Below are 17,436 nucleotides of genomic sequence, written 5' to 3' on the forward strand. Positions count from 1 at the left end.
CACAACAGCTGGGGCTGGGCCAGGTCTCCTACATGGGTGGCAGGGGCCCAAGTACTTGAGTCATTACTGCTGCTCCCCAGGATATGCGTTAGCAGGAGGCTGGAACTGGCAGTGGCTTCTTTTTTTTTTTTTTTTTTTTTTTAATTTTTTTGACAGAGTGGACAGTGAGAGAGAGAGATAGAAAGGTCTTCCTTTTGCCATTGGTTCACCCTCCAATGGCCGCCGCGGCCGGCGCGCTGTGGCCGGCGCACCGCGCTGATCCGAAGGCAGGAGCCAGGTGCTTCCTTCTGGTTTCCCATGGGGTGCAGGGCCCAAGCACTTGGGCCATCCTCCACTGCACTCCTGGGCCACAGCAGAGAGCTGGCCTGGAAGAGGGGCAACCGGGACAGAATCTGGCGTCCCGACCGGGACTAGAACCTGGTGTGCCGGCGCCGCAGGCGGAGGATTAGCCTGATGAGCCGCGGCGCCGGCCTGGCAGTGGCTTCTATTCCTCTTTCCATGTCTCTAATGTTTAAAAGTAGTCTTTCTTGTAGGTCTGCTTCCTATTTATTATCTGTAGTTCTGGCAGATAATCCTCTCGCCGGGCTATCTGCTGAATAGCTCAAGTGGATCGGTTTGTCTTTCTGATTGAGAGCACACTTTTCAGCAGCCATTACACTAGCAGCCCAGGAGCTTTCTGCCTCAGGATACAAGTGAAGGGCTTCATGCAACATGAATTTGATAAATTCGTACTGAAAACCTCATCTGGACCTGTTTTCTTTTCTTATAAGAGAGTTTCTTTTCTCTCCATCCACTCGCAAAAAATTCAAGGTGGGGACAAAATTTTTGATCACCACCCTAGATGTCAGGTGGAACTTTAAAAATTTCTGATTTCGAAGCCGGTATTGTGGTGTAGCAGGTGAAGTTACCACCTGCAGCGCCTGCTGGCATCCCATATGGGTGCTGGTTCAAGTCCCAGCTGCTCCACCTCTCATCCAACTCCCTGCTAATGCACCTGGGAAAGCAGTGGAAGATGCTTAGACCTCAGCACCCACGTGGGAGACCCAGAAGAAGCTTCTGGTTACTGGCTTTGGCTTGGTCCAGCTCTGGCCATTGCGGCCATTTGGGGAATGAACCAGCAGATCACCCGCCCCCCTTCCTCCAGTAACCCTGCCTTTCAAATAAATAAAATAAATCTTAAAATAAAAATTTCTGATTTCACTAAAAGAAGCAGCATGTGGTAGGCCTTGGTTTTATGGCAGGGGTTTCTGTTTCTAACTCAGGGCCTTGTCTCTTGTTCTGGTGTGGGCATTAAATAAAGTCTGTAGCTTTATATCCATTCATTACAACCCCTATACCACCACCCCCACCCCCACTTCCACCCCCTGAGGCTGTCACAGTCTCAGTTCATGCTGTATGGTTCTGATTTTCACTTCTTTTAAAGATTCTGATTTCGGGCTACTTCATACCCTTCCTTGAGAGCACAGCTCTATATTATTTTTTTGCTCCTTTTGGGAAAGACAGGTAGACAAAGAGCTCCCATCCACTGATTCACTCCCCCACAGGGCTGCAATGGCTGAGCTGAGCTGTACTGACTAAAGCTGGGAGCTGCAAACCCGGTGTAGCTGTACTGCTTAGTGGCAGGGATCCAGTCTCAGACCTGCTAGGCACCCACTAGAGGAAGATGGAGCTGGGAGCCTGAGCTGGGACTTTTGAACTCAGGTACCCCGATAGGGATGCAAGCGTCCCAGACAGCATCTTAACTGTCAGGCCAGACGCCGGCCCATGAATACTGACATAGTTTAAAATCACATTTATTTTTCCAAATAGTTCTAGGTGATTTGAACAGGAGGGCTTTAACGACAATTCAGTCCACTGTGTTTCCAGAACTGAACACTATCCATAATGAACCTTTTTTTTTTTTTTGACAGGCAGAGTTAGTGAGAGAGAGAGACAGAGAGAAAGGTCTTCCTTCTGTTGGTTCACCCCCCAAATGGCTGCTACGGCTGGCACGCTGCGCTGATCTGAAGCCAGGAGCCAGGTGCTTCTTCCTGGTCTTCCATGTGGGTACAGGGCCCAAGGACCTGGGCCATCCTCCACTGCCTTCCCGGGCCACAGCAGAGAGCTGGACTGGAAGAGGGGCAACTGGGACAGAATCCAGCACCCCAACCGGGACTAGAACCTGGGGTACCGGTACCGCAGGTGGAGGATTAGCCTGGTGAGCCGTGGCACTGGCCCCTAATGAAACTTTAATGGAAAAAAATTCTAAATCATATATGATCAGACCAATGGGGTAACTTTGGTTCGGGAAAAACAAGCAACAGACCCTTTGCAAATGGACTCCAATGTTCTATAAGAAGTTGTTCAGTTCTTTCTCATATAATTTAGAATAAAGTATCAGGAGGGTGCAAAATAGCATGCTTACCAGGCTGGGTTTGATGCCCACACTCTCGGCTGCTTCGAATGCCAACAAGAGATTCCTCTTCTAGTTTAAAAAGACAAAGAGACTGGAATCACCAACTGAAAATAAATAGCTTTTGCTAGGAAGAAACATCAGTTGACATTCCCACAAAGATTAGCCACTATTATAAAATGAATAAGTCAAATATGCAAATAATGATCACAGTTTAAGGAAGAAAAAAAGATCACCACATTGTAATTGCCATCAAAATTACATCATCGATTGACAAGGTTAAATCTGTGTTAGGTTACTTTTTTTTTCTTTTCTAAACTTTGTCAAGACTTAGGACTTCCAAACTCTGTTGTGTAACAAGGTTGCTTAACCATGATGCTATCCCCCAAATTACCACAATGACATATGCACACAGTTAATCGAATGATAAACTATCCCTTCTCCCCTAAGCCTGGCCCTGAGAGCCGTTTTTAGACTCCTTCTGGTGACTACCAGCTCTGCATTGCTGAAATATGCTTACACAGTATTTCTGGATTTGTAAAATGGAGGCATTGTCTCCTGATTTCCTGCCAAGACAAATGAGGACTTCGGCACCAGCATCTCTCTCTTTCCCTCATGGGGTCACATAGCTGATTTCATTTCCTGTAATACTGTCAGTTACGTCTGTAACTCTCGATAACATCAGTTAGGGACAGCACTTCCTGGCTCCATTCTTTGATAAGGAGTAAGTTCCCCTCATCTTTTCTTCACCTTGTCAAATTTTTTTCTTTGAAACTACTAAAACCTAGGACATGTTCTTCCTTTTCTGGAAAGCCCACTTAAGCCCCTCTGTGCTGTCTCACTGGGGCGATTCTGAAAGCTGAAAACAATACTCAGGATTCACATGGTGCGAGCCCTGATGAGCTTTCCTTCTCCATCGTCCTAAAGTCGCGACCCTGCCCTGCTCAAAAAATTATTTCAAAAGGATTCTCCTCTTTGTTACTCGACCAAATGCTGGAAACCACACAACTTCAGTTTGCTCCAGATTTGGACCCTGCCTTTCTTCGGAAGTGTGTCTTTTCCTATAGTTTCTCTTTGTTTTAGACTTTTCTGATGAGGAGAAGAGCTTTATGCCTCCTTCTCACTGGCCTCTTTCTCCTTGTGATTATCACTTCTTGTAGTCCAACAAAGAAGACCTGCCTCATACTTGGACCGCAGCCTCTCTGCATAGCGTCTCATCTTCTCCTTATTATATCCTCAAGCCCTTAATCACAGTATCATTTACTGAAATCCTTCGGCCACCCAGAACCTCCTATCAGCTTTGGCATGGATCTCCCCGATTCAATAGCGTACATTCTTTGGTTTTCTTCTTTAAGCAAGGATATGGGGGAGGTACTTTTTGTTTTTCTTTTCTATCATCAGGCTTGGTTAGCAGTTTGGCTGGACAGAGAACTCGAGGCTTTTCCTTGCATGTGAATAGCTCTGCTCCACAGTGAGTCCTGGTTGTAGCTTCTTTCTGAGACTCTTCCGGCCTATTCTCTGATATCTCTTATCCAGATGAATTTCAGAATTATTTGGTCATGCCTCTCCACCTCCATAATTCATTTCAAAGCCATTAGGATTTATTAAAATTTAAATTGGTACATTAACATAATTGAGACAACTGTCGCCTACATATTCATGTTTTATGTTCCTCATTACGGTTCTACAAATTTATACATTGGGATTTTATACACATTTTTGTACGCTTTCTCGTTTCCCCCTTGACGTTTTCATCTTCTGCCCTGCCCTGGACATCTGCAGCCTGAAGACCACAGGGTTCGTCCTGGCGCTGAAGCCAACTCGCTGCTCCAGGAACAGCAAGACGCGGCTTGTGCGCGTTTCCATCTGTGGGGGAGGCCTGGGAAAGCTGCTGATCTGTGGTGACCTTGCTCAAGCTGCCAGCGCTCTTCCTTGAAATCCAGGGAAATGAATGGGGATGGACTGGAAACCTCTCACTTGTTTCCACAACACTGCTTTGTTCTGCTGAGTTGGCTCCTCACTTCCTTCAACTTAGCTCACACTGGCGCTAGCAATCTCCTACTTCAAGGCTAATGAAGTTTTTGGCCTTTTTAAAAACCCTGTTTACAGTTAGTTTTTGAGGAAGAAGGGGGCTTGAAAATCAGTTTTTAGCTACTGCTATTAACAGAAGTCAAGATACAAACATTTTTGTGGTTTTTGAGTTGTAGTGCCAAAGGACACCACACCAATCTTCAGTCTTGGCAATACTGCCCATTTTCTGATGCCCTTACCTACACAGAGTATTAGGGTTTCCAAAGTCTCTGCCAAGAATGTCTGGCTAAACAATATTTTATTGGTTTTTACAAAGATTTTTTTCTTTATTTGAAAGCCAGAGTTACAAAGAGAGAGGGAGAGAGACAGAGAGACAGATCTTCCATCCACTGGTTCACTGCCTAGATGGCCACAATGGCCAGGGCTGGGCCAGGCTGAAGCCAGGAGCCAGGAGCTTCATCCAGGTGTCCCACGTGGGTGGCAGGGGTCCAAGCACTGAGGCTATTTTCTGCTGCTTTCCCCAGGCCATTAGCAGGGAACTGGATCAAAAGTGGAGCAGGCAGGGCATGAACCAGTGCCAACATGGGATACTGGTGCTGTAGGCGGTGCCTTTACCCACTATGCCACACACTGGCCCCTATTTTGGTGTTTTGTTTGATGACTTGTAGAGTTGAAGGAGAAGGTATTTCTAGACCAAACGTTTCATACAGAATTTCCCCAAGACCCTCTAGTATGATTCTAATGAAACTAGTTCATACTGGAAAAATTGTCTTACAATGCTCTGAATGATGTAACATGGAATATGACTGAGACCAGTGGTATTTAGGTCACAAAAATGACTTTTATTTACTTTGGCAGCAGCAGGACACCAGTGACCAAGCCTCATTAGCCTAACACTCTTCCACTGTCAGAGGCCAGAGGACCACTACGGAGCAGGAAGGAGCATGCCCTAGGGGTGTTGGGAATGTTGGCCGCAGCTCTGCCCCTATAGGCTGGGTGGAGTGAGAGGCATCAGTCAGTCTCTGCCCTGGATAGGGGAGAAAGGTGCAGGCCTGGGACCCTAGGATTCGAGGACAGTCTAAGTCCCCAACCCATTGTGCAACTCTGTCACCTGGCTGGCTAGTAGGGGCTACACTAGTGCACATCTCACCTGAAACTAGTAGAAGAAGGATGCCAATTCCAGAATTTCTCCTCTCCTTTTCTTTCTTTTTAAAAATATTTTATTTATTTTAAAGACAGAGTTACAGAGAGAGGTAGTTCCAGGGAGAGAGAGGTCTTCATTCTGCTGGTTCACTCCCCAAATGACCGCAACAGCCAGAGCTGAGCTTATCCAAAGCCAGGAGCCAGGAGCTTCCTCCGGGTCTCCCACATGGGTGCAGGGGCCCAAGGCCTTGAGCCATCTTCTACTGCTTTCCCAGGCCACAGCAGAGAGCTGGATTGGAAGAGGAACAGCCGGGACTCGAACTGGTGTCCACAAGGGATGCCGGTGCTGCAGGCTGGGGTTTTAACCTGCTGTGCCACAGTGCTGACCCCTCTCCTCTTGTTTACATATTTCATTTCAGACTGACATAAACACCCTCCACTCTAACCTGGATCTGTGGGGAGCATAAGAGAGCTTCACATGCTGACAGATGAAAATGCATCTTTTTATCGGAAAAAAAAAAGTAACAGCAAAGCCTTCCAGGACCAATTCACACACCCCTCCCCCAATGACTGTAAATCTCTTCACTATCACAGAAAACATCTTTGTTAGCTCTTGTCGGAAACTCTCTCTTCAAAACCACTGTCAAAGTTACCTGGTTTAATTCCCTCCACCCAGGTGGGAATAGCCCAGGATTTCTGAACTCCGTGGGATATTGAGAGCTAGGTCAGACAAGTTTTAGATTTTGATTTCAGTAGACTTTTTACAAACATAGGCCTAAGTGCCCTTTCTGATGTATGTACAACAAAAAACACTCTCCAAACAAAAAATTTCCCATCACCGGGCAATTACCAGAACCAGGCTCTGGCCCAGGGGCTGCACATGCTGATCCACTTATCCTAGGGAGGTCTAAGGTTTCACGTCAACCAGCTGGTTCTCTTTGAAACCCAACTTCAAATGTGCCTCTTCCAGGAAAACCTACCCTGCTTTTTACCCACCCCTCTCCTCAAGGGCTTCCTCCCATTGTGAGTTTTGCACACGTGCTCTGCTTTACATCACGTTAATTCACCTGTGTTGACGCATCGTTCAGAAAACCCTCGCCGGCTGCTTGTAATAGATCTGGCCTTGCTCACCCCGCGGCATGCTCATCACACCCCAGGTAGTCACGGAACATCGTCCCAGCACCTGCTGTCACTCGACTTGGAATACAGCCAGGACGGGAGCATTTAGGAAAGAGGGGTGGTGAGTAGGCTGTAACCAGCAAGCAGAGTTCTGGGTGCTAGGACACAAACCCAACTCCAGTTGACCAGGAGGCTGTAAAGCCAAACAGAGCCAAAAATGAAACGTTCCAGGTTTCTGGAACAGACTGATTTCATCACCACCGGAGGTGTCTCAATAGCAGACGTAGTGTCTCTGCTACAGCAGGATAGGTCCAGGAGAAGCTCCACCTGACAGGTAGGAAGTAGGGACCTCTTCCATAGGGAGGACATGGTGATGTCCGCCTGTCCTGACACATGTTTCCATGTCTACAGGAGGTCGCTGGACAGTTTTGCACATGTAAGGTACGGGAAAGGCAGGGTACAGGGTACAGGAAAGGCAGGTGTCCATAGCAAGATCGGTTTTGGTTAGGAGGAAGCAAAGCTTACAATTCAAATATGAAAGCTAACACTTTTAGGCCCATTACTTTCCAACAGATCCATATTAATTTGAGGACAAAGAAACCAGATCTGCTGACTGCATGGAACATTTTCAGGAAGACAAAGGAGCCAGGAGCTTCTTCCAGGTCTCCCACCGGGAGCAGAGGTCTAAGCACTTGGGCCATCTTCTACTGCTTTCCTAGGCCATAGCAGAGAGCTGGATCGGAAGTGGAGCAGCTGGGACTTGAACTGGTGCCCATATGGGATGCCAGCATTGCAGAAGCAGCTTAGCCTACTATGCCACAGAGCCAGCCCTGCTCATAAACTATTAATCACTTCCACTATAGGTAATTTAACATTTAGGAGTCTTACACAGAAAAAAACATACTGCACACATTTTAAAAGTGTTAATTTACCTTTGTTTTAGCAGTTAAAATACATATTTCTGATTATTTTGAATTGCTTTGTGCCGACCACATACTCAGCTATCTTACTAACATCAGATCAGAAAGGCCGAGACTGAACATTCGGGAAGGCGAGGAGGGAATAGATGCCATAGTTATGGTAAAAGTCTGCATCAGATGCTGTGCCACCAGACACCTCAGCTTTCTTTCCCAGCTCTCTCTGCTGGGTCACTCTCTTCACCCAGACAACAAACCCTGGAGGCCTCCAATTTGTTCCCGGGTACTTTTCTCTCTCGGCGTTTGCTGTGGTTTGGATACAGTTTTGTGTCCCCCAAAGATCCATGTGCAGGAAGTTTGGTCCCAGTGTGGTGGTGTTAAGAGGTGGTGGAACCTTTAAGAGGTAGGATCTGAGGGAGGTGATTAGGCTATGGGACATCATCACTGGAAGAGACTAATGTGGTTCTTGCGGAACCCTGGTTAGTTCCCATAAGAAAGAGTTAGAAAAGAATGAGCCTGGGCCCTCAGCCTCTCTTGGCTTCCTGCCTTACATGTGCTTTCTTCTGCACGCACTCCCGCCAGTTTGATGCATCCACTAGGAGGCCCTCACCAGAGCCAGGCAGATGGAGCCACCCAATTTTGGACTTCCAGCCTCAAAATCTGTGAGCTAAGTACACCTTTCTTCTTCTTCTCTTTTTTTTTTTTTTGACAAGCAGAGTTAGACAGTGAGAAAGGTCTTCCTTTCCATTGGTTCACCCCTCAAATGGCTGCTATGGCCGGCACACTGCGCCAATCCGAAGCCAAGAGCCAGGTGCCTCCTCTCGGTCTTCCATGTGGGTGCAGGGCCCAAGCACCTGGGCCATCCTCCACTGCCTTCCCGGGCCACAGCAGAGAGCTGGACTGGAAGAAGAGCAACCGGGACAGAATCCAGCACCCCAACCGGGACTAGAACCCGGGGTGCTGGTGCTGCAGGCGGAGGATTAGCCAAGTGAGCCACGGTGCCGGCCCACCTTTCTTTATCAAGTGCCCAGCCTCAGATGTTTTGTTGTAGCACAGAAAAGCGTTAAGATAGCTTCCCTCAGGACCTCAAATCTGAACACCAACTCTACCAATACTGCAGCCACTCCTGATGTATGGCTATTTATAAGAGAACATTCGGGGCTGATATCATGGTGTAGTGGGTAACATCCCATATAGGTGCTGATTCATGTCACAGCTGCTCCAACTTCTGATCCAGCTCCCTGCTGATGGCCTGGGAAAGCAGCGGAGGATGGCCCAAGAGCTTGGGCACCTGCCACCCATGTGGGAGACCTGGATGGAACTCCTGGCTTCAGCTTGGCTCTGCCCTAGCTGTTGTGGCTGCTTGGGGAGTAAACCAGTGGATGGAAGACCTCTCTCTCTCCGTCTCTCCCTCTCTAGACCTTTTTCAAATAAATAAATAGTCTTTTAAAAAATAAAAAATTCAGATCTCTGGCCAGCTTGCCTGTTTTCACGTGTTCAGTAGCCCATGGCTGGTGGCTATCATATTACATTTCCAGCATCTCAGGAAGTCCCACCAGGCAGTGCTGACTGACCCACTGAGGACTCCCAGATCTATGGTCTCATTTTTAGCCTTGGCCTCTCATCTGTACTCTAGATTTGCTATGCAATTGCCTGCTTGTTACCACCACCTGAATATTTTAGACATGTCAGACTTAATATGATTTGAAATGCAACTCTTTTCTCCCAAAAATGTTTAATAATCTTGTCCAGCTAGCTTCCCAGATTATAAACAAAGCACTCCATGTAAAAAAGTGTTTTGAAATTTTCATACACTCTGTGATGGCTAATTTTATCTGTCAACGAGGCTAGGCATGATACCCAGGTATTTGACCAAATATTATTTTAGATATTTCTTCCATCTGCTGGTTCACTCTTCAAATGCCTGTAATAGCTAGGGTTAGGTGAGGCAGAAGCCAAGAGCCCAGAACTCAATCCAGGTCTCCTACTTGGGTGGCAGGGACCAAAGGACTTGAACCATCACCTGCTGTCACCCAGGGTGTGCATTAGCAGGAAGCTGGATTGGAAGTAAAGTAGCAGGACCTGAACTAGGCGCTCTGATGTGGGATGCAGGCACCCCAAGCTGTGAGTTAACAAATGCTTGCCCCAAGATGAGATTAGCATTTAAGTCAGCAGACTCTTGGTAAAGCAGATGAGCCTCCACCATGTGGGTGGACCTCATCCTATCAGATTAAGGTCTGAACAGAAAGAATGGTCTCCACCAAGAGGGAACTCTGCCAGCAGACGACTTGCAGGCTCCAAATGCAGCATCAATTCTTTAGCTGCTGGCTGACCCTGCAAATTGTGGACTTCCCAGCTCATATAATCATCAGCTAGTTCCTTAAAATCAATAGCTCTTGGGGCCAGTTGTGGCAAAGTGGTAAAGCTGCCACCTGCGATGCCAGCATCCATATAGGCATTGGTTCATGTCCTGGCTGCTCCGCTCTGGATCCAGCTCTCTGCTGGTGGCTCGGGAAAAGCAACAGAAGACGGCCCAAGTACTTGGGCCCCTGCCACCCATGTGGGAGACCTGGCTGAAGCTCCTGGCTCCTGGCTTGGCCTGGCTGAGCCCTGGTCATTGTGTCCACCTGGGAAGTGAACCAGTGGATGGAAACACTCTCTCTCTCTCTGTGTAACTTTGACACTCAAACAAATCCTTTAAAAAAAAAAAACTAAAAAATAAAATCACTCCCTCGTTCTTTCTGTACACACACACACACACACACACACACACACCCTATTGGTTCTGCTTCTCTGGAGAATTCTAACATCTTAAAAAATTAGAGTTGGTGTTTGGCCTAGCAGTTAAGACACATGCCATATTGGAATGCTTGGGTTTGATGTCTGTCTCTGGCTCCTGACTACAGCTTCCTGCTGATGCAAATACTGAGAAGCAGTGGTGATGGCTCACGTAATTGGGTCCCTTCACTCACATGGGAGACCTGGATTGGGTTGTAGGCTCCCAGCTTTGGCTTGGCCCATCTTTCTATGTGTGTTGCTACCACTCTAGTCCCAGTTAAGGAAACTGCACTCTTATTTAACTACTGCAATTGCCTTTTTTTGGTGTGTGTGTGTATGTGTGTTCACTTATTTTAATAACAATATGTAGACCACGCTATTACCATGGAATATAAGTTCAGGTTAGACAAGAGAATTTCACAAGTGCAATAATGCATTCTTTAGTATATAAAAGTCTGTGTGTAATGTCTGACCAATCAGACATTATATTGCTTATAAATTTTTTGTTTTAAAGATTTTATTTATTTATTTGAGATGTAGAATTATAAATAGAGAGAGGGAGAGACAGAGAGAAAAGTCTTCCATCCGCTGGTTCACTCCCTAAATGGTTGCAACAGCTGGAGCTGGTCTAATCCTAAACCAGGAGTAAGGAGCTTCTTCCAGTTCTCCCACCAGGTGCAGGGATCTAAGGACCTGAGGCATCTTCTACTGCTTTCCTAGGCCATATCAGAGAGCTGGATCAGAAGTGGAGCAGCTGGAACTTGAACCAGTGCCCATATGGGATACTGGCTCTACAGTGGAAACTTAGCCCACTATGCCACAGCGCCAGCCCTGCTTATAAACTATTAATTACTTCCCCTGTAGGTAATTTAATATTTACGAGTCTTACACAGGAAATTAAAAAAATACTTCACACATCTTAAAAGTATTAATTTACCTTTCTATTAGCAGTTAAAATATATATTTCTATTTCAAGATGGCATTTAGAAATTATTGTAGTATAACAGAAGCAAAAATATAATTCTGCAATTCTAAAAGAGCTAAACTGGAATTCATAACTAAAATAGCCTTACATTAACAAGTGTGATTCTGTAATAAATACTCTTTTGCAGCTGTCTTATAAGCTTGCTACCTTTCGTTTACACACACACACACACACACACACACACTTCAGTTTTGGGAGACTTTACAAGTTTTAGTCCATGAACTTTTTAAAAAAAGTTAAAAACTGGAATAGTCAACTAGTCTGTGAGACAGGCAGAACAAAGTGAGTTAACTGGGGAAGGTGGACTCCTACCTAGTGCCCGCAGCGTGTGATATTCTGCAGCAAACTGGGAGTAACTTCAAGGTTGGCCTGCTTGTAGTCTTTAGGGCTAATTTCATCACAAGGGTTTAAGAATGGGGACATTAAAATGTGACACTGTATTAATCTGACTTCCCTGAGTGACCTATTAATGAACTAGTCATTAATAATTTGGTCACCAGGCAAATCAGCCTACAAGAAAGCAGACCGGTATTCAAAATACCATGAGTTACTGTCTAAACCCACTGAAATGATGTATTTTTGACATAACATGTGACCTCAATATGAGGTGTCTAACTAAAGAAAGCAACTCCAGCAAGGCCAAGAGTGCATCTCTTCTTCTAAGGTTTAGGTTTTGTCCAGAATTCCTGATATATGGAATACTCAGAGTCACCAATCCTACAACAAAACCTGGAGCTGCCACACACACATGGATCAGGTGCGGGGACATTTTAGTACTTCCCCTGCTCTTCAGTTTGTATAATCCACCTGCACAGCTGCTGTAAATCTGCCATTCCAACGGGGACAAGTGGGGCCTCTTTAGCTTTTCGAGTAAGTTTGGATTCCTGATTTTCATCACATGAAGAAAGAGAAACATTTGTATTGGTTGACATATTGGTTGCTTTAAGACTCTTCCGACTGAGACAAATTCCCCACACACTCAGACCAGCTTCTCAATAGCCTCTCTCTCTTTTTAAAGATTTATTTTATTTACAGAAAAGAGTTACACAGAAAGACAGGGAGAGACAGACAGACAGAAAGACACACACACAGAGAAAGAGAGAGAGAGAGATTACTTCTATCTAGCAAAGGCCAGGCTGAAGCCAAGAGCCTGGAATTCCTTCCAGGACTCCGATGTGGGTAGCAAGGGCCCAATCACTGGCAATTTGCAGGGAGCTGGATTGGCAATGGAGTAGCCAGCACTCAAACCTGGGCTCATATGGGATGCCGGTGTCTCAGGCAGCTGCTTAACCTGCAATAGCCTCTGAACACCAGCCCCTGCATTAGCCTCTTTTTAAAAAATATTAATTGGCTTTATTTGAAAGGCAGAGTTAGAGAGAGAGAGAAAGAGAGAGAGAGAGGTCTTCCATCTGCTGGTTCACTCCCCAGATAGCCGCATCAGCAAGAGCTGCACTGACCTAAAGCCAGGAGCCAGAAGCTTCCTCCAGGTCTCCCACACGGGTGCAGGGGCCCAAGCACTTGGGCCATCTTTCACTGCTTTCCCAGGCCGTAGAAGAGAGCTGGACTGGAAGTGGAGCCTCCGGGGCTCAAACCAGCACCCATATGGGATGCCGGCACTACAGGCAGTGGCTTTACCTGCTATGCCACAGTGCCAGCCCCAATGCAATAGCCTCTTAAATAGTAGCTCCTCTTTATTTCTGTCCCCCTTCCAATGATCTTTTTTTTTTTCCCATGGAAAATTGGGAGAGATTGTTTTAAAAACCTGAAATGTGTCTCTTCATTGTTTAGAATCCTTCAGTGGTTTCCCACTGTGCTTGCTCAGAATGCAAACTAACAGAACCATCTGGGAGGAAGCTCCATGGGGTCTGGCCCCTCAGCCTGTCTCCCCGGCATCATCACAGGTCACTCTTCCCTGGTCACAGGAATCCAGCCAATGCTTCTTCCAAGTCCTTGACAATGCCAAGGTGTCCCCTTGCTCCAGTTGCTCCCTTGCCCTGGAAAGCTCCCCCTAGGTCGCTGCATTGTTGCCTCTTTCACATTTGTTTTTCAGAGAGCAGCTTGAGTCTGGCTTGCTCAGAAAGACCGTCTCAACCTCCTGATCTGAGATCTATTAACTCACTCTCACAGCACATCACAATCGAACTTGTTGTAAGTTTACCTGCTCACTTATCATCTGTCTACATCGTGAGGGCACAGAACACACCTATACACACTGCACATGACATTCGGCAAGAAAGGCTCGCTGGGTGAATGAGTGCACCCAGCACAGGGTTTCCCAAAGCCCTCTCTGTGGGTCATGATTCTGTAGGACGCTACTGATGGAGGCTGGAAAACTACCTCCTGCCCCCACCAAAAGAGGGGTTCTGTAGATCTGAGATATATATATATATATATATATATATATATATATATCGTGTTAAACAAAATCATATAGATTTTTAAATGTAGGACTTCCTGACATCTTTATTACGTTAACATGCTATGTGATATAATGTATAGCTTTTCTTTTGAGCAGGGATGTCTTTTTTTGGTGTTGTTTGCTAGTTCTTAGACCGGAAAATGCTGACCCAGGTTCTTGAAACCAAGATGGGGAGATCCCCATTAGGGTTTTCCCTACAAAGCAGGTGATAGGGACATCTCAGCAGTCCCAGTCAACCAGTCCTCACTGTGGACTTTCTACACTACAAGGGGTATATACAAGTATGAAAATGGAATCTGAGAACTATTTTCCCAGGATGGGACACTGCAGAGTGGTCACACATCCAGGAGATACATGTGCCCTGACTTCTGTTTCAGCTCCGTATGGCCCCACCCCCAAACCCCTCCTCGGAACATTGGGACGGATCAACATAATCAGGGTCCCCCTGGCATTTTCTAGAGGGGAACTAGGCCCACTGGGTAGTGACTTACTTTCTCTTGACTGTTCAGCTCCTGGTAGGGGATGTGGGCGGGCAGGTAGGTGTGGAGTAGGGCGCAGAAGGCCAAGCCGTCACTCCAGCTGCTGCTGAAATTGGTGATGTCGATGTTCTGTGCGGGAAGGAGGGAAGAAAAAGCTGTATAAATCTCCAAACTGTGCAATGTCACAGAACAGGAGGGAGCTTGTGTTAAGATGAATATCCACCTCTGGCTCTCAGGAAGACAGTGTAGGAACAAAGCGTGCTGGGAGCGCATGTAATTTTGGCACCAGAGACAGTGTGGTGTGGTCTAAATCCGTTCACAGAGTGGCATGGAGGGAAGAAAGACATCGGTGCTCTAGACAGCAGGGACTTTACGCCTGACCCTGGGAGAGTCATTCGAGGCTCTGAGACATCTTCTCCAACTAATACCTCTGGTTTGTGTTGTATATCCCAGCACAGTCAAGGAAGATTCGTCACCAGCGTCATCACCAAAACATGTAAAACCCCAAATGACAAGCTGACCAAGATGAAACAAGGTCTTGGAGACTCACTGGCCGGTCTCCTGCCATCCCCCTCCTTCTCCTCCCTGTCCCACACAACAGCCCCCTGCTGGCACATCTTTCAGGCAGGGGTCACGAGGCTTCATGGGGTAAAGGACTCCTTCAGGACAGGTGGGGCCCCAGGTAGCTACTTGGTACACAGCAACAATGAGACTACAATCTACCTTCAGAGAGGCTCCCAGGTGGCTCCTGTTAGCTCCTCCGCCCTGCCAGCTGCCTGCTTTTCCTGGCCTGTGCTTTCCCTGGCAAGGATGTCTTCCCTGTGCTCGTGAAGCTTGTCCCCAGAGCAGCGCCAGGTTCCAGGGCTCAGCAGCGCTTTCATGTTCAAGTGGTTCTACACATCAGCTGCTCAAATACATTACAACAGCCTGGGAGAGGGGATTTGTAAGAGACCGTGGGAGTGGGGGCCCAGCTCCAGTGTGACTGAGCTTTAGGTCTGTGTTCCGAGGGGTTTTGTGGTGATAAGAGACATTAGGCAAGAGTAGAGCTCCTTCCTGTAGTTTTCTCATAGTTGCTGGAACTCCAGAGAGGCAGAGAGGCAGAGAGGCTTCTTTGGTCTCCTCCTCCTCCTCAGAACACTCTGTCCCGAGAAACAAGAAGGCCCCAAAGCTGGCAGAGATGAAGTGGGCAGACGAGTCGCGGGCCCCTGATGGAGTGGACACTGACTACCCTCCCTCCTTCCACCCTGGCCACGTGAGCCCCAATACAACCGTCAGCTCCCTGACTGTCCAGGGGAGATCACTGGGGTGCTTCTGCCAAAAACAATTTGCAGCTTACCAGGAAAGGAAGAGTACAGCGGAACATGGCATAAAGTTCAACTGGAGCAGAGGAGGGAGACTTTATGGAACTCTTCTCTGAGTGTGTATAAAGAAGTTTTGGAGAATAAACAAGGGTGGAAACGTGTAATAAAATAATGGAATAATGCTTCCTGTGGAGTCTCCCTAGGGTTTTACGAGCACATGGCCTATTGTCTCACTTGAGCTTTTTATCTAGGACTTTTTGAGCCTTAGTTTGAGCTAGCGGGGCCTTCGGCAATGAGGATGCTCAGAGGCCTTAATTTATGGGTAAAGAACCAGGCTGGAAGAGTTGGCGTTATGTGTCACACACATGGTTTATCTGAATGACTGAGACACCAGGAACCCCAGGCCCCACCTTTCTAGCAGTTCTAGCCAGAGTCCAGCAAGACCCTGCCAGAGCCTAGGACTTCCCCTGCAAAGCACCGGCTGTCAGGAAGATGACGTGCTCTCCGTCTGTGTTGCAATTATGCATCCATTTACCCATGGAAGGATATCTGGCTGAAAGCAACACACGACCATAATAATGCCTCTTCATTCTGGTTTTCATGACTCAAGCACAAGCAACTTCTGACAGTTGCTAAGCATCACTGTTACATAAAAGTCTGAGAATGCCTTTGAAGGAAGGGGCCCCATGTCGGTTTTCAGGTTGACTGTGTAATAGCTAGAGGCCCACTGGTAGGCTGATCATTTGGACTTCTGGCTTTTACAAGTACCTCTGGGTTTAACAGCAATCTGAGAAGGCCTGGACAGGGCTATAGAAATGCAAACACTTTGATTTTCTCAAGAGGTTTGTATGTTAAAACAGCAGAGAGAGGGACTGGCGTTGTGGCATAGTGGGTAAAGCTGCTGCCTGCAGTGCTGGCATCCTGTATGAGCGCTGGTTCAAGTCCTGGCTGCTCCACTTCCAATTCAGCTCTCTGTTATGGCCTGGGAAAGCATTAGAAGTTGGCCCAAGTGCTTGGGCTCCTGCACCCATGTGGGAGACCCTGAAGAAACTCCAGGCTTCTGGCTTCGGATCCGCCCAGCTCTGGCCATGGAGGGAGGCCATCTGGGGAGTAAGCCAGCGGATGGAGAACCTCTCTCTCTATCTCTCTCTCTGCTTCTGCCTCTGTAACTCTATCTTTCAAATAAAGTTTTTTTAAAATATTAAAAAAAAAAAACCACCATACAGAGACAAGTTGGGGAATATGAGTTGTGCAGCTCACTCAAAGTCTCAAACATTCAAACCAGATGTTGTGGACATCAAACTCTCAGATGGGGATGGTAAGAAGGACCAGCCCAGCCTTTGGAAATGCAATGGACTTCCTTTCCTTTCCTCTTTTTTCCTTTTTGCCTTGCACAGGTTGCCTGAGTCTCCGTCCCTCACAGTGTCTATGACTTGGAGGAGGAAAAGCCAGGCTTTGTTCCTGGAGGGCATTTATTTGTGTTTCTTGGTGGTTTTGTTCCTGCAGCATCTGTGTGAATTGGGGGCAAGTCTGGTGCCTACAATATTGTTTCGTACAGAAAAGGAAAGCCAGATGTTCAATGATCAAGATCCAAGTGCCTTAAGTATGACTCCTTTAAATGTAAAGTTCCAGAAATGCTGGGGGTGGTAAGGGCAGTGACATTTGTGGAGTGCCCATCACTGCACATTTCCTCACTCAGTGCTCAGAGCTGCCATGCACAGTAAAGCAGAGACATGCCCATTTCACAGACATGAAAGCTGGAGCAAACAGAAATACTGCTAACGACCAGCATCAGGATCAGAATGTCCTGTTTGCTACGTGAGCCTGCTGCCCAGGGAGGGACAGCGTGAGAAGAGGGCATGAGGCAGGACA

At 47.0% G+C, this 17,436-nt stretch overlaps 1 protein-coding gene and 1 pseudogene across 3 annotated transcripts in view; both read right to left on the reverse strand.

The window, feature by feature from the left end:
* SPECC1 (sperm antigen with calponin homology and coiled-coil domains 1) overlaps positions 1 to 17,436 on the reverse strand; it is a 337,615-nt gene that overhangs the window by 12,143 nt on the left and 308,036 nt on the right. For all 3 annotated transcript variants that reach the window (XM_008270674.5, XM_008270675.5, XM_008270676.5), the window contains 2 exons: positions 14,276 to 14,392; positions 2,405 to 2,464 (listed from right to left, as the gene is read on the reverse strand). In XM_008270674.5, the coding sequence (XP_008268896.3) occupies positions 2,405 to 2,464; positions 14,276 to 14,392 (177 nt within the window). The remainder of the gene's footprint in view (positions 1 to 2,404; positions 2,465 to 14,275; positions 14,393 to 17,436) is intronic.
* LOC138846227 (HIG1 domain family member 1A, mitochondrial pseudogene) lies at positions 11,897 to 12,334 on the reverse strand (annotated as a pseudogene).

The sequence above is a fragment of the Oryctolagus cuniculus genome, chromosome 17 (assembly GCF_051225735.1).
Source record: "Oryctolagus cuniculus isolate XC-2025 breed Fujian yellow rabbit chromosome 17, ASM5122573v1, whole genome shotgun sequence".
In the NCBI taxonomy this organism is placed as follows: domain Eukaryota; kingdom Metazoa; phylum Chordata; class Mammalia; order Lagomorpha; family Leporidae; genus Oryctolagus; species Oryctolagus cuniculus.